Source organism: Scyliorhinus canicula, chromosome 6 (assembly GCF_902713615.1).
Source record: "Scyliorhinus canicula chromosome 6, sScyCan1.1, whole genome shotgun sequence".
Lineage (NCBI taxonomy): Eukaryota > Metazoa > Chordata > Chondrichthyes > Carcharhiniformes > Scyliorhinidae > Scyliorhinus > Scyliorhinus canicula.
The window spans coordinates 724,783-745,910 of record NC_052151.1 but is presented as its reverse complement, the minus strand read 5'-3'; the positions used below and the strand labels follow the sequence as shown (position 1 = coordinate 745,910).

At 53.2% G+C, this 21,128-nt stretch overlaps 2 protein-coding genes across 2 annotated transcripts in view; both read left to right on the top strand.

Annotated features, from left to right (window-relative positions):
• The window catches only part of LOC119966906 (kinesin light chain 2-like), a 102,623-nt gene that overhangs the window by 41,176 nt on the left and 40,319 nt on the right, over positions 1-21,128 (top strand). The gene's annotated exons all lie outside the window — the stretch shown is intronic.
• On the top strand, positions 2,858-14,382 carry mrpl2 (mitochondrial ribosomal protein L2). Its single transcript, XM_038798905.1, has 5 exons — positions 2,858-3,054; positions 11,071-11,186; positions 12,778-12,888; positions 13,721-13,794; positions 14,134-14,382. Exons 1-5 carry the CDS (start codon positions 2,873-2,875, stop codon positions 14,344-14,346), a joined length of 696 nt encoding a protein of 231 aa, XP_038654833.1. The 5' UTR covers positions 2,858-2,872; the 3' UTR covers positions 14,347-14,382.

Sequence of the window (21,128 nt, the reverse complement as noted above, 5' to 3'; positions counted from 1 at the left end):
AAAGTTGGTAAGGGTTAATGTGGACATGCCGAATTTCCTTAGTTTCCTGAGGAAGTATAGGCGCTGTTGTGCTTTCTTGGTGATAGCGTCGACGTGGGTGGACCAGGACAGATTTTTGGAGATGTGCACCCCTGGGAATTAAAAACTGCTAACCATCTCCACCTCGGCCCCGTTGATGCTGACAGGGGTGTGTACAGTACTTTGCTTCCTGAAGTCAATGACTAGCTCTTTAGTTTTGCTGCCATTGAGGGAGAGATTGTTGTCGTTACACCACTCCACTAGGTTCTCTATCTCCCTCCTGTATTCTGACTCAGCGTTATTCGAGATCCGGCCCACTATGTGTAGCCATCTGGGATGGTCACTTCCAACTAGGTACAGAGTAATTCGCAAAGACTGATGGGTAAAATGGACAAGCCAAGAGTCGGGCAGGTTCTGAGCCTGAAATGCATATTTGTCAGCCAAGTTCAGACGGCATGGAAACTCCGTTCCATTAGCATGTTAATCAGGCTGATTAGCAGGTGATGGCCCGTCTCCCCCAACACAAAGGACTGGTACTCCAGCACCCGGGACAGTCCCAGACATTTCGGCGCCACTCCCTGTCCAAGGGAAACACAAACAATGGGGTCAGTGACCGCTTGAGACACGCCCAGCCATCCAGATCCCCGCCCACTTATTGGCTAAGGAACCAAACAGAGTGATCAGGGATTACCCAATTAGTAAGGCCCAAACCGAAGGACCGCCCAAAAGAGTGTGAAACCCCTCCCCGAGTATAAAGGAAGAGTTTGCCATGCGCTCGCTCTCTTTTAGCCTTGGTACCCCGGTCACGGTCATCGCCAATCGCAGCAACACCAGAAGCAAGTCCAGGTTCAACGCCCACTACCAGACGGATGAGCCCAGCTGAGCAGCCGTTACCACTTCCAACCCGAGAGATCCTGAACAGCGGCCACTGTTTCCTGACCTAAACCGGGTGGCCGAAGTTAAGTACAGGTTGTCTTAGTAATAGGTGTAGTTACCCAGTAGTGTTTATGTTGTATGATTGATTTTATGTCAATAAAGTGCCCTTGAACTAACTAACTGGTCAGTACATGGATTACGGTACAATGATGGGGTGTAGATTAATTTGTTCTTAATCTGGGACAAAAGTTCGGCACAACATCGTGGGCCGAAGGGCCTGTTCTGTGCTGTATTTCTCTATGTTCTATGGTGTTTGGCTCTTTGATCGATAGCCGGTTGAAACTTGTGGTGGTATCATTTGATACCTGGCGACTCTAAGCATTCGGACATAGACAATATAGAAAGACGGCAAATTCACTGATTGCCCGAATTGGGACAGAGCCACAGAAAAGACCAAGTAGTAGAAAAAACGCACAACGTATCGTCAGCAAACTTGTACATGGAGTTGGAACCAAGTTTTGCCACGCAGTCGTGTGTACAGGGAGTAGAGTAGGGGGCTAAGAACGCAGCCTTGCGGGGCACTGGTATTGAGGACTATTGTGGAGGAGGTGTTGTTGTTTATTCTTACTGATTGTGGTCTGTAGGGTCAGAAAGTCGAAGGATCCAGTTGCAGAGTGGAGAGCCAAGTCCTAGGTTTTGGAGCTTTGATATGAGCTTGGCTGGGATTATGGTGTTGAAGGCGGAGCTGTAGTCAATAAATAGGAGCCTGATGTAGGAGTCCTTCTTGTCGAGATGCTCTAGGGATGAGTGTAGGGCTAGGGAAATGGCGTCTGCTGTGGACTGGTTGCTGCGGTATGTGAATTGCAGTCGATTAAGGCATTCTGGGAGCATGGCAGTGATGCACTTCATGATCAACCTCTCGAAGCGTTTCATTACGACTGAAGTCAGGGCCACTGAACGGTAGTCATTGAGGCACATTGCCTGGCTCTTCTTTGGTACCGGTATGATGGTGGTCTTCTTGAAGCAGGTGGGGACCTCGGAGTGGAGTAGGGACAGGTTAAAGATGTCTGTGAATACCTCTGCCAGCTGGTCCGCGCAGGTTCTGAGTGCACGACCAGGGATGCCATCCGGGCCCATCGCCTTCCGTGGGTTCACTTTCAGGAAGGCCGATCTGACTTCGGAAGCTGTGATGGTGGGTATGGGTGAATTATGGGCTGCTGGGGCACTCGATAGCGGATTGTTGGTTACCTGCTCGAACCGAGCATCGAATGCATTAAGTTCATCGGGGAGGGGTGCGCTGCTGCTGGAGATACTGCTCGGCTTCGCTTTGTAGCCCGTTATATTGTTTAGTCCTTGTCACAACCGCCGAGAGTCTGTCTGTGACTCTAGCTTGGTTTGATATTCTCTCTTGGCATCTCGGATGGCTTTGCGGAGGTCGTACCTGGATTTCTTATATAGGATAGGGTCGTCTGCCTTGAACAGCCTCAGATCTGTCCTTCAGTAGGGAGTCAATCTCGCTGATTGAGCCATGGTTTCCGGTTGGGGAACGTACGTACTGCTTTCTTTGGCACGCAGTCGTCCACACATTTGCTGATGAAGTCTGTGACGGTGGTGGACATACTCATTTTAGTTAGTTGCTGAATTCTCAAATATGGATCAGTCCACTGTCTCTAAGCAGCCATGTAAGAGTTCTTCTGTCTCCTCGGACCAGCACTGCACAACCTTCTTAGCTGGATTCTCCCGCTTGAGTTTCTGCTTGTAAGCCGGGAGAAGGAGCACAGTCTTATGGTCTGATTTCCCAAAGTGCGGTCGGGGGGTGGAACGGTAGGCGCCCTTGATTTTGTTGGGTGTTTTGTCGGTGTCGGTTTTGTTGGGTGTTTTGTTTAGTTGTTTTGGGTGGATTGTGGGTCAGGTTGTGATCAGAGTGGTCGCGGTGCAGCAAAGTGCAAGGTATTCTCTAATCGCAGACGGTATTCCCATGTGGATTTATTCCCATTTTGTCTTTATGTTAACTGCAGGGAAAATTAAAGTTCACGGGATTGGAGGGGGTCACAAGCAGAGATATCGCATGATCGACTTCCAGCGCCTACGTTATGAGGCGGGGAAGGAAGGAGAGCCCTTTGAGGAGAAGGTGGTCCAGGTTCGCTATGATCCATGCAGGTTAGAAAGCAATCAGTCATTATCTAATTGCAAAGTGGGCGGAAGGTGGCATCACGGGGAGATGATGGCAGAGTGGCATTGTCACTGCATTCAGAATCCACAGAGCCAGGAAGAAATGGAATTTTGTTTAAAGTCTGGAATTAAAACCCTAATGATGACCATTGCTGATTGTTATAAAAACCCATCTGATTCACTAATGCCCTTTCGGGAAGGAAATCTGCCGCCCTGGCCCCGTCTGGCCTATATGTGACTCCAGACCACAACAACGCGATTGACTAACTGCCCTCAGGGGTGATTGAGCCAGACACTCAGTTCAAGGGCAATTAGGGACGGGCAATAAATACCACTGATGCCCACATCCCAAGGATGATTTTTTTTTAATGGATCTGGGAATGCCAGTTCAGGATGTGTGGGAGATATTCCAAACAGGTCCCAGTACAGCCTGGTACAGTCTGGGATGTTGACACGGTGCCGCATAGGAGACTGTTAAATAAGTTAGGAGCCCATGGTGTTCAGGGTAAGATCCTGGCATGGATAGAGGATTGGCTGACTAGCAGAAGGCAGAGAGTGGGGATAAAGGGGCCTTTTTCAGGATGGCAGCCGGTGATTAGTGGTGTGTCTCAGGGGTCTGTGCTGGGACCACAACTTTTCACAATGTACAGTAACGATCTGGAAGAAGGTACTGAAGGCGCTGTTGCTAAGTTTGCAGATGATACAAAGATCTGTAGAGAGACAGGTAGTATTGAGGAAGCAGGCGGACTGCAGAAGGACTTGGACAAGCTAGGAGAGTGGGCAATGAAGTAGCAGATGGAATACAATGTGGAAAAGTGTGAGGTTATGCACTTTGGAAGGAGGAATGGAACATAGAACAGTACAGCACAGAACAGGCCCTTCGGCCCTCGATGTTGTGCCGAGCCATGATCACCCTACTCAAGTCATCGTATCCACCCTATACCCGTAACCCAACAACCCCCCCCCCTTAACCTTACATTTTAAGACACTACGGGCAATTTAGCATGGCCAATCCACCTAACCCGCACATATTTGGACTGTGGGAGGAAACCGGAGCACCCGGAGGAAACCCACGCACGCACGGGGAGGACGTGCAGACTCCACACAGACAGTGACCCAGCCGGGAATCGAACCTGGGACCCTGGAGCTGTGAAGCATTGATGCTAACCACCATGCTACCGTGCTGCTCATGGAGGCACAGACTATTTTCTAAATGGGGAAATGCTTAAGAGATCAGAAACACGAAGGGACTTGGGAGTCCTTGTTCACAATTCTCTTAAGGTTAATGTGCAGGTTCAGTCGGCAGTTAAGAAGGCAAATGCAATGTTAGCATTTATGTCAAGAGGGCTAGAATACAAGACCAGGGATGTACTTCTGAGGCTGTATAAGGCTCTGGTCAGACCCCATTTGGAATATTGTGATCAGTTTTGGGCCCCGTATCTAAGGAAGGACGTGTTGGCCTTGGAAAGGGTCCAGAGGAGGTTCACAAGAATGATCCCTGGAATGAAGAACTTGTCGTATGAGGAACGATTGAGGACTCTGGGTCTGTTCTCATTGGAGTTTAGAAGGATGAGGGGGGATCTTATTGAAACTTACAGGATACTGTGAGGCCTGGATAGAGTGGACGTGGAGAGGATGTTTCCACTTGTAGGAAAAACTAGAACCAGAGGACACAATCTCAGACTCAAGGGGCGATCCTTTAAAACAGTGATGAGGAGGAATTTCTTCAGCCAGAGGGTGGTGAATCTGTGGAACACTTTGCCGCAGAAGACTGTGGAGGCCAATTCACTGAGTGTCTTTAAGACAGAGATAGATAGGTTCTTGATTAATAAGGGGATCAGGGGTTATGGGGAGAAGGCAGGAAAATGGAAATGAGAAAATATCAGCCATGATTGAATGGCGGAGCAGACTCGATCGGCCGAGTGGCCTAATTCTGCTCCTATGTCTTATGGGATAGGGACAGCCTGGCTCAGTCTGGGATATTCTGTCCTGGGACAGCCTGGCTCAGTCTGGGATATTCTGTCCCGGGACAGGGACAGCCTGGCTCAGTCTGGGATATTCTGTCCCGGGACAGGGACAGCCTGGCTCAGTCTGGGATATTCTGTCCCGGGACGGCCTGGCTCAGTCTGGGATATTCTGTCCCGGGACAGCCTGGCTCGGTCTGGGATATTCTGTCCCGGGACAGGGACAGCCTGGCTCGGTCTGGGATATTCTGTCCCAGGTTAGCCTTGCTCAGTCTGGGATATTCTGTCCCGGGACAGGGACAGCCTTGCTCAGTTTGGGATATTCTGTCCCGGGACAGGGACAGCCTGGCTCAGTCTGGGATATTCTGTCCCGGGACAGGGACAGCCTGGCTCAGTCTGGGATATTCTATCCCGGGACAGCCTGGCTCAGTCTGGGATATTCTGTCCCGGGACAGCCTGGCTCAGTCTGGGATATTCTGTCCCGGGGCAGCCTGGCTCAGTCTGGGATATTCTGTCCCGGGACAGGGACAGCCTGGCTCAGTCTGGGATATTCTGTCCCAGGTTAGCCTTGCTCAGTCTGGGATATTCTGTCCCGGGACAGGGACAGCCTGGCTCAGTCTGGGATATTCTGTCCCGGGACAGGGACAGCCTGGCTCAGTCTGGGATATTCTGTCCCGGGACAGCCTGGCTCAGTCTGGGATATTCTGTCCCGGGACAGCCTGGCTCAGTCTGGGATATTCTGTCCCGGGACAGCCTGGCTCAGTCTGGGATATTCTGTCCCGGGACAGCCTGGCTCAGTCTGGGATATTCTGTCCCGGGACAGCCTGGCTCAGTCTGGGATATTCTGTCCCGGGACAGCCTGGCTCAGTCTGGGATATTCTGTCCCGGGACAGGGACAGCCTGGCTCAGTCTGGGATATTCTGTCCCGGGACAGGGACAGCCTGGCTCAGTCAGGGATATTCTGTCCCGGGACAGCCTGGCTCAGTCTGGGATATTCTGTCCCGGGACAGCCTGGCTCAGTCTGGGATATTCTGTCCCGGGACAGGTACAGCCTGGCTCAGTCTGGGATATTCTGTCCCGGGACAGCCTGGCTCAGTCTGGGATATTCTGTCCCGGGACAGCCTGGCTCAGTCTGGGATATTCTGTCCCGGGACAGGGACAGCCTGGCTCAGTCTGGGATATTCTGTCCCCGGACAGGGACAGCCTGGCTCAGTCTGGGATATTCTGTCCCGGGACAGGGACAGCCTGGCTCAGTCTGGGATATTCTGTCCCGGGACAGGGACAGCCTGGCTCAGTCTGGGATATTCTGTCCCGGGAACAGGGACAGCCTGGCTCAGTCTGGGATATTCTGTCCCGGGACAGGGACAGCCTGGCTCAGTCTGGGATATTCTGTCCCGGGACAGGGACAGCCTGGCTCAGTCTGGGATATTCTGTCCCGGGACAGGGACAGCCTGGCTCAGTCTGGGATATTCTGTCCCGGGACAGCCTGGCTCAGTCTGGGATATTCTGTCCCGGGACAGCCTGGCTCAGTCTGGGATATTCTGTCCCGGGACAGGGACAGCCTGGCTCAGTCTGGGATATTCTGTCCCGGGACAGGGACAGCCTGGCTCAGTCCAGGGATATTCTGTCCCGGGACAGCCTGGCTCAGTCTGGGATATTCTGTCCCGGGACAGCCTGGCTCAGTCTGGGATATTCTGTCCCGGGACAGGTACAGCCTGGCTCAGTCTGGGATATTCTGTCCCGGGACAGCCTGGCTCAGTCTGGGATATTCTGTCCCGAGACAGCCTGGCTCAGTCTGGGATATTCTGTCCCGGGACAGGGACAGCCTGGCTCAGTCTGGGATATTCTGTCCCGGGACAGGGACAGCCTGGCTCAGTCTGGGATATTCTGTCCCGGGACAGGGACAGCCTGGCTCAGTCTGGGATATTCTGTCCCGGGACAGGGACAGCCTGGCTCAGTCTGGGATATTCTGTCCCGGGACAGGGACAGCCTGGCTCAGTCTGGGATATTCTGTCCCGGGACAGGGACAGCCTGGCTCAGTCTGGGATATTCTGTCCCGGGACAGGGACAGCCTGGCTCAGTCTGGGATATTCTGTCCCGGGACAGGGACAGCCTGGCTCAGTCTGGGATATTCTGTCCCGGGACAGGGACAGCCTGGCTCAGTCTGGGATATTCTGTCCCGGGACAGGGACAGCCTGGCTCAGTCTGGGATATTCTGTCCCGGGACAGGGACAGCCTGGCTCAGTCTGGGATATTCTGTCCCGGGTTAGCCTAGCTCAGTCTGGGATATTCTGTCCCGGGACAGGGACAGCCTGGCTCAGTCTGGGATATTCTGTCCCGGGACAGCCTGGCTCAGTCTGGGATATTCTGTCCCGGGGCAGCCTGGCTCAGTCTGGGATATTCTGTCCCGGGGCAGCCTGGCTCAGTCTGGGATATTCTGTCCCGGGACAGTCTGGTTCAGTCTGGGATATTATGTCCCGGGACAGTCTGGTTCAGTCTGGGATATTCTGTCCCGGGACAGCCTGGTTCAGTCTGGGATATTCTGTCCCGGGACAGCCTGGCTCAGTCTGGGATATTCTGTCCCGGGACAGCCTGGCTCAGTCTGGGATATTCTGTCCCGGGACAGGGACAGCCTGGCTCAGTCTGGGATATTCTGTCCCGGGACAGCCTGGCTCAGTCTGGGATATTCTGTCCCGGGACAGGGGCAGCCTGGCTCAGTCTGGGATATTCTGCCCCGGGACAGGGACAGCCTGGCTCAGTCTGGGATATTCTGTCCCGGGACAGCCTGGCTCAGTCTGGGATATTCTGTCCCGGGACAGCCTGGCTCAGTCTGGGATATTCTGTCCCGGGACAGCCTGGCTCAGTCTGGGATATTCTGTCCCGGGGCAGCCTGGCTCAGTCTGGGATATTCTGTCCCGGGACAGCCTGGCTCAGTCTGGGATATTCTGTCCCGGGACAGCCTGGCTCAGTCTGGGATATTCTGTCCCGGGACAGCCTGGCTCAGTCTGGGATATTCTGTCCCAGGTTAGCCTGGCTCAGTCTGGGATATTCTGTCCCGGGACAGGGGCAGCCTGGCTCAGTCTGGGATATTCTGCCCCGGGACAGGGACAGCCTGGCTCAGTCTGGGATATTCTGTCCTGGGACAGGGACAGCCTGGCTCAGTCTGGGATATTCTGTCCCGGGACAGGGACAGCCTGGCTCAGTCTGGGATATTCTGTCCCGGGACAGCCTGGCTCAGTCTGGGATATTCTGTCCCGGGACAGCCTGGCTCAGTCTGGGATATTCTGTCCCGGGACAGCCTGGCTCAGTCTGGGATATTCTGTCCCGGGACAGCCTGGCTCAGTCTGGGATATTCTGTCCCGGGTTAGCCTGGCTCAGTCTGGGATATTCTGTCCTGGGACAGGGACAGCCTGGCTCAGTCTGGGATATTCTGTCCCAGGTTAGCCTGGCTCAGTCTGGGATATTCTGTCCCGGGACAGGGACAGCCAGGCTCAGTCTGGGATATTCTGTCCCGGGACAGGGACAGCCTGGCTCAGTCTGGGATATTCTGTCCCGGGACAGCCTGGCTCAGTCTGGGATATTCTGTCCCGGGACAGCCTGGCTCAGTCTGGGATATTCTGTCCCGGACAGCCTGGCTCAGTCTGGGATATTCTGTCCCGGGACAGCCTGGCTCAGTCTGGGATATTCTGGTCCCGGGACAGGGACAGCCTGGCTCAGTCTGGGATATTCTGTCCCGGGACAGGGACAGCCTGGCTCAGTCTGGGATATTCTGTCCCGGGGACAGGGACAGCCTGGCTCAGTCTGGGATATTCTGTCCCGGGACAGGGACAGCCTGGCTCAGTCTGGGATATTCTGTCCCGGGACAGCCTGGCTCAGTCTGGGATATTCTGTCCCGGGACAGCCTGGCTCAGTCTGGGATATTCTGTCCCGGGACAGCCTGGCTCAGTCTGGGATATTCTGTCCCGGGACAGCCTGGCTCAGTCTGGGATATTCTGTCCCGGGACAGGGACAGCCTGGCTCAGTCTGGGATATTCTGTCCCGGGACAGGGACAGCCTGGCTCAGTCTGGGATATTCTGTCCCGGGTCAGCCTGGCTCAGTCTGGGACATTCTGTCCCGGGACAGGGACAGCCTGGCTCAGTCTGGGACATTCTGTCCCGGGACAGGGACAGCCTGGCTCAGTCTGGGATATTCTGTCCCGGGACAGCCTGGCTCAGTCTGGGATATTCTGTCCCGGGACAGCCTGGCTCAGTCTGGGATATTCTGTCCCGGGACAGGGGCAGCCTGGCTCAGTCTGGGATATTCTGTCCTGGGACAGGGACAGCCTGGCTCAGTCTGGGATATTCTGTCCCGGGACAGCCTGGCTCAGTCTGGGATATTCTGTCCCGGGACAGGGGCAGCCTGGCTCAGTCTGGGATATTCTGTCCCGGGACAGGGACAGCCTGGCTCAGTCTGGGATATTCTGTCCTGGGACAGGGACAGCCTGGCTCAGTCTCTGATATTCTGTCCCGGGACAGGGACAACCTGGGTCAGTCTGGGATATTCTTTCCCGGGACAGGGACAGCCTGGCTCAGTCTGGGATATTCTGTCCCGGGACAGGGACAGCCTGGCTCAGTCTGGGATATTCTGTCCCGGGACAGCCTGGCTCAGTCTGGATATTCTGTCCCGGGACAGCCTGGCTCAGTCTGGGATATTCTGTCCCGGGACAGCCTGGCTCAGTCTGGGATATTCTGTCCCGGGACAGCCTGGCTCAGTCTGGGATATTCTGTCCCGGGACAGCCTGGCTCAGTCTGGGATATTCTGTCCCGGGACAGCCTGGCTCAGTCTGGGATATTCTGTCCCGGGTTAGCCTGGCTCAGTCTGGGATATTCTGTCCCGGGACAGCCTGGCTCAGTCTGGGATATTCTGTCCCGGGACAGCCTGGCTCAGTCTGGGATATTCTGTCCCGGGACAGCCTGGCTCAGTCTGGGATATTCTGTCCCGGGACAGGGACAGCCTGGCTCAGTCTGGGATATTCTGTCCCGGGACAGCCTGGCTCAGTCTGGGATATTCTGTCCCGGGGCAGCCTGGCTCAGTCTGGGATATTCTGTCCCGGGACAGCCTGACTCAGTCTGGGATATTCTGTCCCGGGACAGGGACAGCCTGGCTCAGTCTGGGATATTCTGTCCCGGGACAGGGACAGCCTGGCTCAGTCTGGGATATTCTGTCCCGGGACAGGGACAGCCTGGCTCAGTCTGGGATATTCTGTCCCGGGAGCAGCCTGACTCAGTCTGGGATATTCTGTCCCGGGACAGGGACAGCCTGGCTCAGTCTGGGATATTCTGTCCTGGGACAGCCTGGCTCAGTCTGGGATATTCTGTCCCGGGACAGCCTGGCTCAGTCTGGGATATTCTGTCCCGGGACAGGGACAGCCTGGCTCAGTCTGGGATATTCTGTCCCGGGTTAGCCTGGCTCAGTCTGGGATATTCTGTCCCGGGACAGCCTGGCTCAGTCTGGGATATTCTGTCCCGGGACAGCCTGGCTCAGTCTGGGATATTCTGTCCCGGGACAGCCTGGCTCAGTCTGGGATATTCTGTCCCGGGACAGCCTGGCTCAGTCTGGGATATTCTGTCCTGGGACAGCCTGGCTCAGTCTGGGATATTCTGTCCCGGGTTAGCCTGGCTCAGTCTGGGATATTCTGTCCCGGGACAGCCTGGCTCAGTCTGGGATATTCTGTCCCGGGACAGCCTGGCTCAGTCTGGGATATTCTGTCCCGGGACAGCCTGGCTCGGTCTGGGATATTCTGTCCCGGGACAGGGACAGCCTGGCTCAGTCTGGGATATTCTGTCCCGGGTTAGCCTGGCTCAGTCTGGGATATTCTGTCCCGGGTTAGCCTGGCTCAGTCTGGGATATTCTGTCCCGGGACAGCCTGGCTCAGTCTGGGATATTCTGTCCCGGGTTAGCCTGGCTCAGTCTGGGATATTCTGTCCCGGGTTAGCCTGGCGCAGTCTGGGATATTCTGCTCAGTGTGACGTGTGCTTTAACAGTGATGTTTCCTGACAGATCCGCTGATATTGCTCTACTTGCTGGTGGCAGCCGGAAACGATGGATTATCGCCACGGAGAACATGGAGGCCGGTGATATTGTGAAGACCTCGGGACAGATTGGACGAATGGCAGGTGTGGATTGGGTTTGGTACTCCGGCTTCCAGGCGTGCTGGGTAGACGCCGAATGTCTGAGTGACGGATGCTGACAGGCGGTGGATTGGGCAGGGACTGACTAGGCCGGGGGTGGGCGGAGTGCGAGAGTTGGGCCTTCCCTGTGGGTATCACCGCTACAGCAGGACCTGCGTCACTCTCTGTCCAAGTTTCAGGACTGGCAGCTGTTGCACGTTTTGCTATGGGCGCAAAACGCGTTTATTGGGGTGTATTAACTTGCCTGTGTTAAAGGCCGTGTGCTTAACACCACTAGGCTCTGTCTTATGTATTTTTCAGTTCAGGAGTCGCCAGTTGCCATATAGACAACTCACATATATTCCAAGGTCAAGTTCAAAGTAATAAAACGATACACCGATTAGTAAGTTCCAAACGATCAATATTTATTATACAATTATAATAAATACGCATGCACACACTAAGGGACTAAGCTGTGACTAGACTAAGCAAACAGAATACTTAACTACACAGGAACAGGCAAGGTCAGGGAGCGAGGCCTTCGTCCCGGTCTTGGGCTGCAACCTTCAGAAAGCGTGCTGGTCACTGGGGGTCTAGCGGGCTTGGTTCGCGTAGCGAGCGTCGTACTGGCACTTACGGTTCGGCGGCTGGTGCTCAACGGCTGGAGTCAGGATACAGCTTCAAGTTCTTGGTCAGGGCCGGAGCACGAAACAACAGACAAGACCATGTGTGGGGGTCTATATTTATAGGTGTCCCCAATGTCCTTCCCTCTTCTTGGGCGGGCTTTACCTTTGGTTATCTATTGGGTCAATTCCTCATCGATACTGTTTGAATTCCCCAATGCGAGGGGGTCTCCGTGATGGGGGGGGCGTTTCTTATGCCCTTTTGTTTGGAGGTTTCTGGTGCCTCGATGTCTGGGCCTTGGTTCAAATGTGTCCATTTAGAGTCAAATGTTTCTATTGTGTGGGTGTTCAGGTCTGATTGCCTCATTAGTATGCAAAGCGTTTTGCCATTTGCACCTAACTAAGGTCTTCTCACCTGAGCCCAAACTGGTTTCTGCTACTTGCAGAATGCAAAATGCTCTCTTTGCAGACTGCTGTTTTGGCTAAACTGCCTTTTTCCCTGCAGTCTTACCGCTTGGCTTACTTTGTAGCTCAGCGTCCATTTTAGGTGGCTACACAGCAGCCAATGGGACGTCCTGGTCTGGGAGCCAGTATTTGGCCTGTTCACAGGGAGATCTCCCAAGCCCCCTTTGGGGTTTTAATTCTGTATTATGAGATGTTGGCACCATTTGCTCAGCCAGCATCCACTGTCCTTCCCTAATTGCCCCAACAAGCACACAATATGGCTTTTATTGTTTGGCCAATGGCTCGAAGAGGGTTTAATGGAATCGGGCATAGTTTTTTGTTGTGATGGTTGTTTATTTCACTGCTCCAACATCTCTGTATTTACATCGTGTATTTCTGTCTTTTTTAATGTACGGAACGATCTGTTGAGCTGGACCCAGCAGAATACTTTTCACTCGGTACACGAGACAATCAATCCAATCCGCAACAGGTCCAGACCCAGACTAATTATCTTCCAATCTCCTTCCCAGTTTCTGCCAACGAGGGAGATGCCTATCCACTGGGAGCACTTCCCATGGGAACGCTGGTAAATAACCTGGAGCTGCAACCTGGGAAAGGGGCTCTGTACATCCGAGCTGCAGGTACGTCAGCTCACCGTATCCACCCATCCCAACATCATCCCCAACATCATCCCCGCCATCATCCCCGCCATCATCCCCAACATCATCCCCGCCATCATCCCCAACATCATCCCCAACATCATCCCCGCCATCATCCCCGCCATCATCCCCAACATCGTCCCCAACATCGTCCCCAACATCGTCCCCAACATCATCCCCGCCATCATCCCCGACATCGTCCCCAACATCATCCCCAACATGGTCCCCAACATCATCCCCAACATGGTCCCCAACATGGTCCCCAACATCATCCCCGCCATCGTCCCCGCCATCGTCCCCGCCATCGTCCCCAACATCGTCCCCAACATCGTCCCCAACATCGTCCCCAACATCGTCCCCAACATCGTCCCCAACATCGTCCCCAACATCGTCCCCAACATCGTCCCCAACATCGTCCCCAACATCGTCCCCAACATCGTCCCCAACATCGTCCCCAACATCGTCCCCAACATCGTCCCCAACATCGTCCCCAACATCGTCCCCAACATCGTCCCCACCATCGTCCCCACCATCGTCCCCACCATCGTCCCCACCATCGTCCCCACCATCGTCCCCACCATCGTCCCCACCATCGTCCCCAACATCATCCCCAACATCATCCCCAACATCACCCCCAACATGGTCCCCACCATCGTCCCCGCCATCGTCCCCAACATCATCCCCGCCATCGTCCCCTGAAACCCCGGCTCCCCCAGGATGCCCCCCCCACCCCCTTCATGTTCCATTTGGGGTACAGGAGCACCGTTCGCTGGAGATTCTATCGCAATCACTAACCAGACATTTCTTCTTTCAGGCACCTGTGGAGTTTTGCTGAGGAAGGTGAACGGCACAGCGATTATTCAGCTGCCATCCAAACGCCAAGTTCAGGTACTTTCACCATCTCTGCCTGTGTGTCAGACATCATGTCCCTCGCCCGCCCGGCTCTCGCCCGCCCGGCTCTCGCCCGCCCGGCTCTCGCCCGCCCGGCTCTCGCCCGCCCGGCTCTCGCCCGCCCGGCTCTCGCCCGCCCGGCTCTCGCCCGCCCGGCTCTCGCCCGCCCGGCTCTCGCCCGCCCGGCTCTCGCCCGCCCGGCTCGCGCCCGGCCCTCGCCCCTCCCTCGCCCGCCGCTCCCTGGCCCCGCCCCGCCCGCCGCTCCCTGGCCCCGCCCATGTCTCTCTTGATCAAGTGTTGTCACTGTGCGTCACATTCTCTCTCTCCTCTCTGCAGGTACTGGAGTCCTGTGTTGTCACTGTAGGCCGTGTGTCTAACATTGACCATAACAAGAGGGTGATTGGTAAAGCTGGCCGGAATCGCTGGCTGGGAATCCGCCCCTCCAGTGGCCTGTGGCAGAGGAAGGGCGGCTGGGCAGGCAGGAAGATTCGACCAATCCCTCCAATGAAGAGTTATGTCAACCTCCCATCACGAGCAAGTCTGAACTGAAGGACAATGAAGCTGATTAAAGATCTTGTACAGGTGGCAGTGTGTCCTCTGCTTTGTGTCCAAACTCCAGCCAACTTTCAGAGCTGCTGCTCAGGTTACTGTGTCAACGAGGCTGAGGGGTGCATGAATACAACATGTCTGGAGGTAATCACTCTACAGTTTGAGTGTGAGGGAGTGGGTAACTAATGGAGATTCAACAAAAACCAGACTGTAGGTGCCGAATAGGAGCAGTGCATCTCATCCTCCAGTCTTTTTATTTATTCATGGGCCGTGGGTGTCGCAGGCTGGGACTGCCCATCCCTAATTGCCCTTGAGGGGCAGTTAAGACTCAACCATATTGCTGTGGGTCTGGAGTCACGTGTAGGCCAGACCAGGTAAGGACGGCAGATTTCCTTCCCTAAAGGACATTAGTGAACCAGATGGATTTTTACAACAATTGACAATGGTTTCTTGGTCACCAGTGGCGTAGTGGTATGGCAGGGGGATGGTAACTAGAGTGTTAGTTTAGAAGGTGTAATAACTGAAGTGGAAATAGAGAACAACATCACGCTGTCTGCTCAAACGCAATGGTCTGAAGTGTATTTGTTTCAATGCCAGATGTATAGCGGGTAAGGCAGATGAGCTTGGAGCACTTATTTGTACTTGGAATTACGATGTTGTGGCTATCACAGAAACATTGTTAAAGGAAGGGCAGGATTGGCAACTGAACTTTGGAGGATATCGATGCTTCAGGAGAGATAGAGGGGGATGTAAATGGAGAATATTACAGCCGTACTGCGGGACGACACGTCGGAGGGCTCATATAATGAGGCAATCTGGGTAGAGCTAGGGGCTTGGATGGGGCAGAGTTTGTAAGGTATAACCAGGAAGGCTTCCTGATGCAATATGTAGGTAGTCCAACTAGGGAAGGGCAGTACTGGACCTGGTATTAGGGAATGAGCCTGGACAGGTGGCTGATGTTTCAGTGGGGGAACATTTTGGGAATAGTGACCACAATTCCGTAAATTTTAGGGTATTTTTGGTCAGGGATGAGGGTAACCCTCACGTTAAGGTGCTAAACTGGGAAAAGGCAAATTACGATAACATTAGCCAGGAATTGAAGAATTTGGATTGGGTACGGCTGTTGGATATAAGAACATAAGAACTAGGTACAGGAGTAGGCCATCTGGCCCCTCGAGCCTGCTCCGCCATTCAATTAGATCATGGCTGATCTTTTGTGGACTCAGCTCCACTTTCCGGCCCGAACACCATAACCCTTAATCCCTTTATTCTTCAAAAAACTATCTATCTTTACCTTAAAATCATTTAATGAAGGAGCCTCAACTGCTTCACTGGGCAAGGAATTCCATAGATTCACAACCCTTTGGGTGAAGAAGTTCCTCCTAAACTCAGTCCTAAATCTACTTCCCCTTATTTTGAGGCTATGCCCCCTAGATCTGCTGTCACCCGCCAGTGGAAACAACCTGCCCGCATCTATCCTATCTATTCCCTTCATAATTTTAAATGTTTCTATAAGATCCCCCCTCATCCTTCTAAATTCCAACGAGTACAGTCCCAGTCTACTCAACCTCTCCTCATAATCCAACCCCTTCAGCTCTGGGATTAACCTCGTGAATCTCCTCTGCACACCCTCCAGCGCCAGTACGTCCTTTCTCAAGTAAGGAGACCAAAACTGAACACAATACTCCAGGTGTGGCCACACTAACACCTTATACAATTGCAACATAACCTCCCTAGTCTTAAACTCCATCCCTCTAGCAATGAAGGACAAAATTCCATTTGCCTTCTTAATCACCTGTTGCACTTGTAAACCAACCTTCTGTGACTCATGCACTAGCACACCCAAGTCTCTCTGAACAGCGGCATGCTTTAATATTTTATCGTTTAAATAATAATCCCGTTTGCTGTTATTCCTACCAAAATGGATAACCTCACATTTGTCAACGTTGTATTCCATCTGCCAGACCCGAGCCCATTCACTTAACCTATCCAAATCCCTCTGCAGACTTCCAGTAGCCTCTGCACTTTTCGCTTTACCACTCATCTTAGTGTCATCTGCAAACTTGGACACATTGCCCTTGGTCCCCAACTCCAAATCATCAATGTAGTCTTGGCAGTCTTTCAAACGACAGTTGATTAGGATTCAGGAAAGTCACGTTCCTGAGAGAATGAAGGATAAGTATGGGAGGTTTAGGGAACCTTTGATAACGAGGGATATTGTGAACCTCGTCAAAAAGGAAAAGAAGGCTTTTGTATGGTCTAGCAGGGTGGGAACAGTCAAAACCCTTGAGTATAAAAGTAGGAAGATACTGAAGCTGGAAATTAAGAGGGTTCGGAGGGGTCATGAAAAGTCCTTGGCAAGTAGGATTAAGGTGAATCCCAAAGCTTTTTATTCATATGTAAAAAGCAAGAGGGTGGTCAGGGAAAGGATTGGACCACTTAAGGACAGTGGGGGGAATCTATGTGTGGAGCCAGAGGAAATGGGCGAGGTACTAAATGAGTACATTGCATCAGTGTTCACCAAAGATTGGGACTTTGTAGAAGATGATTCTTGGGTAGGGTGTGTGGACAGTCTGAATCATGTTAACATCGAAAAGGAGGAGGTATTGGGTCTTGAGCTCATTTCTCTGCCCAACTCTCCAATCTATATTCTGTATTCTCTGACAGTCCCCTTCACTATCTGCAACTCCACCTATCTTCCAATTTATATATATTACAAAAAAAAGTGGTCCCAGCACTGATCCCTGTGGAACACCACTAGTTACAGATTTCCATTCAGGAAAAAGTCCCTTCCACTGTTACTCTGTCTCCTGTTGCCAAGTCAGTTCTTTATCCATCTAGCTAGCACACCCTGAATCCCATGCGACCTAACCTTTTGTACCAGTCTGCCATCAGGGACCTTGTGAATGAAAATCGCTTATTGTCACAAAGTAGGCTTCAATGAAGTTACTGTGAAAAGCCCCTAGTCGCCACATTCCGGCACCTGTTCAGGGAGGCTGGTATGGGAATTGAACCGTGCTGCTGGCCAGCCGTGGTCTGCTTTAAAAGTCAGCGATTTAGCCCAGTGTGCTAAACCACCTTGTCAAACGCCTTACTAAAGTTCATCCGTAGCCTTGCCCTCATCAATTAATTTTGTCGTCACCTCAAAAAACTCAGTACAAATTGGTGAGACATGACCTTCCCTGCACAAAACCATGCTGCCTCTCACTAACAAGTCCATTCGCTTACAAATGTGCATATATCCTGTCCCTCAAATCTTCTCCAACAGCTTCCTCACCACTGACGTCAGGCTCACCGGCCTATAATTACCTGGATTATCCCTGCCTCCCTTCTGAAATGGACAACAGTCCTCTGGAAACCTCGCCTGTGGTCAAAGATGATGCAAAGATATCTGTTAAGGCCCCAGCTATTTCCTTTCTTGCCCCTCACAGTAACCTGGGATACATCCCATCCGGCCCAGGGGACTTGTCTACCTTAATGCATTTTAAGATATTCAACACTTCCTCCTTCATAATGCTGACATGTCCTAGAGTATTCACACACCCATCCCTAACCACAATTTCTGTCATGTCCCTCTCCTTCGTGAATACCGATGCAAAGTACTCATTAAGGAGTTCACCCACGTCCTCTGACTATAATCATAAATCTTTATTAGTGTTGCAAGTAGGCTTGCATAACACTGCAGTGAAGCTACTGTGATAATAAGTTGCTTTTCCATATTTCTGACTAAATGGATAATGTCACACTTATCCCATCTGGTTAATCTCCATCTGCTACATTTTGGCCCATTCTCCAAACCTATCTATATCCATTAGTATGGTTCTTATTTCCTCATTGCAATTTACTATCCCGACTATTTTGGTGTCCTCAGCAAATCAGGCTACAGAACCTTCTATCCCTGTACCCGAGTCGTTTATCTAGATTGTAAATAGCTGGGGCCCAAGGACTGAACCCTGTGGGACCCCGCTCATTACATCTTGCCAACCAGAAAATACCCATTTATCCCGACTCTCTGTCTTCTATCCAAGCTAATAAATTACCCCTATCCTCCTGTGATCTTATTTTGTGTATTAACCATTTATTACGACATCCTGGCCTAGTTTCCGGTCAATTGTAGCCCCACAGGCCCCGGAGTCCCAACGGAAGTGAATTAACCAATCATTTGTATAACATTTTCAGACTCTTTTTGCTCCTTGGCTGTATGAATTCTAGCTACCAGGTTTATAAGATTTTTTTTAAAATATTTTTTATTTGAGGCTTTTTACATATATGCATGAAAATATCAGAAGACCAAAACATCAACATGAACAAAGCCCAGACGCATCCAACCTCTCCCAATAGCAACACCCCACCTTCCTCATTGCCCCCTCCACCTCCGGGTGGAACAGCTTCCACCTCCCGTAAACCCTTCCGCTGATCCCCCGCAAGTGAACTTGACCTTCTCCAAACCCAGAATTCTGGCAGGCCCCGCCAACACAGCAAGATCCATCTCTGGGTTATCAGAGAGGCAAAGGCCAATACATCCACCTCTTTCCTGCCCCCCGCCCCTGGATTCCCAATACTTCCAACACCGAATATCGCCATCTCTGGACTTGGGGCCACCCCCAAACCGCGGACATAACATTTGAGAACCCCTGCTGCTTTGGACATGCCCAAAACATATGGACGTGATTGGCACCCCCCTTTCCCCCCCCCCCCCCCCAACAGCCCACACCAATCCTCAACCCCTACAAAGAACCGGCTCATCCTCACATCCCTCATGTGGGATCTATGCACCACCTTAAACTGCATGAGGTTTAACCTTGCACACGACAAGGGCATGTTCACCCTCTGCAAGGCCTCTTCCATCTCCGGCCTCCACCTCCCGCCCAACCCTTCCTATTTCTGCTCAGTCTCCTCCACTGGAGCTCCCTCCCTCTCCATCGACTCACTGTAGATATCTGACACCCTCTCCTCCCCCATATCATTCTCCAACAACAGCTTATCCTGCAACACCGGAGGCAGCAGCCCCGGGGCGAACGGCACCTCCTCACAAAGCCTCCCGCCTGTAGATATTTAAAACCGTGTCTAAAACCAAGTTTGCTGACGATACGCCCATAGTGGGCCGGATCTCGAATAACGACGAGTCAGAATACAGGAGGGAGATAGAGAACCTAGTGGAGTGGTGCAGCGACAACAATCTCTCCCTCAATGCCAGCAAAACTAAAGGGCTGGTCATCGACTTCAGGAAGCAAAGTACTGTACACACCCCTGTCAGCATCTAGGGGCTGTTTAGCACACTGGGCTAAATCGCTGGCTTTGGAAGCAGGCCAGCAGCACGGTTCGATTCCCGTAACAGCCTTCCCGAACAGGCGCCGGAATGTGGCGACTAGGGGCTTTTCACAGTAACTTCATTGAAGCCTCAGCACCCTCCCACTCCAAACTTCCTCTACACCCTCCCCTTCCAACTTCCTCTGCATCCTCCCACTCCAACTTCCTCTGCACCCACCCAATCACAACTCCTCTGCACCCTCCCACTCCCAACTTCCTCTGCACCCTCCCCCTCCAACTTCCTCTGCATCCTCCCACTCCCAACTTCCTCTGCACCCTCCCCCTCCAACGTCCTCTGCACCCTCCCACTCCCAACTTCCTCTGCATCCTCCCAGTCCCAACTTCCTCTGCACCCTCCCCCTCCAACGTCCTCTGCACCCTCCCATTCCCAACTTCCTCTGCACCCTCCCACTCCCAACTTCCTCTGCACCCTCCCCCTCCAACTTCCTCTGCATCCTCCCACTCCCAACTTCCTCTGCACCCTCCCCCTCCAACGTCCTCTGCACCCTCCCACTCCCAACTTCCTCTGCATCCTCCCAGTCCCAACTTCTTCTGCACCCTCCCCCTCCAACGTCCTCTGCATCCTCCCACTCCCAACTTCCTCTGCACCCCCCCCTCCAACGTCCTCTGCATCCTCCCACTCCGAACTTACTTTGCACCCTCACACTCCAACTTATTCTGCACCCTCCCACTCCCAACTTCCTCTGCACCCTCCCCTTCCAACTTCCTCTGCACCCTCCCACTCCAACTTCCTCTGATCATCCCACTCCCAACTTCCTCTGCACCCTCCCACTCCCAACTTCCTCTGCACCCTCCCCCTCCAACTTCCTCTGCACCCTCCCACTCCCAACTTCCTCTGCACCCTCCCACTCCCAACTTCCTCTGCACCCACCCACACCAATTCCCTCTGCATCCTCCCACTCCCAACTTCCTCTGCCCCCTCGCACTCCCAACTTCCTCTGCACCCTCCCACTCCCAACTTCCTCTGCACCCTCCCACTCCCAACTTCCTCTGCATCCTCCCACTCCCAACTTCCTCTGCATCCTCCCACTCCCAACTTCCTCTGAACCCTCCCACTCCCAACTTCCTCTGCCCCCTCGCACTCCCAACTTCCTCTGCATGCTCCCACTCCCAACTTCCTCTGCACCCACCCACTCCCAACTTCCTCTGCACCCTCCCACTCCCAACTTCCTCTGCACCCTCCCACTCCCAACTTCCTCTGCACCCTCCCACTCCCAACTTCCTCTGCACCCTCCCACTCCCAACTTCCTCTGCACCCTCCCACTCCCAACTTCCTCTGCACCCTCCCACTCCCAACTTCCTCTGCACCCTCCCACTCCCAACTTCCTCTGCACACTCCCAACTTCCTCTGCACCCTCCCACTCCCAACTTCCTCTGCACCCTCCCCTTCCAACTTCCTCTGCACCCACCCACTCCCAACTTCCTCTGCACACTCCCAACTTCCTCTGCAC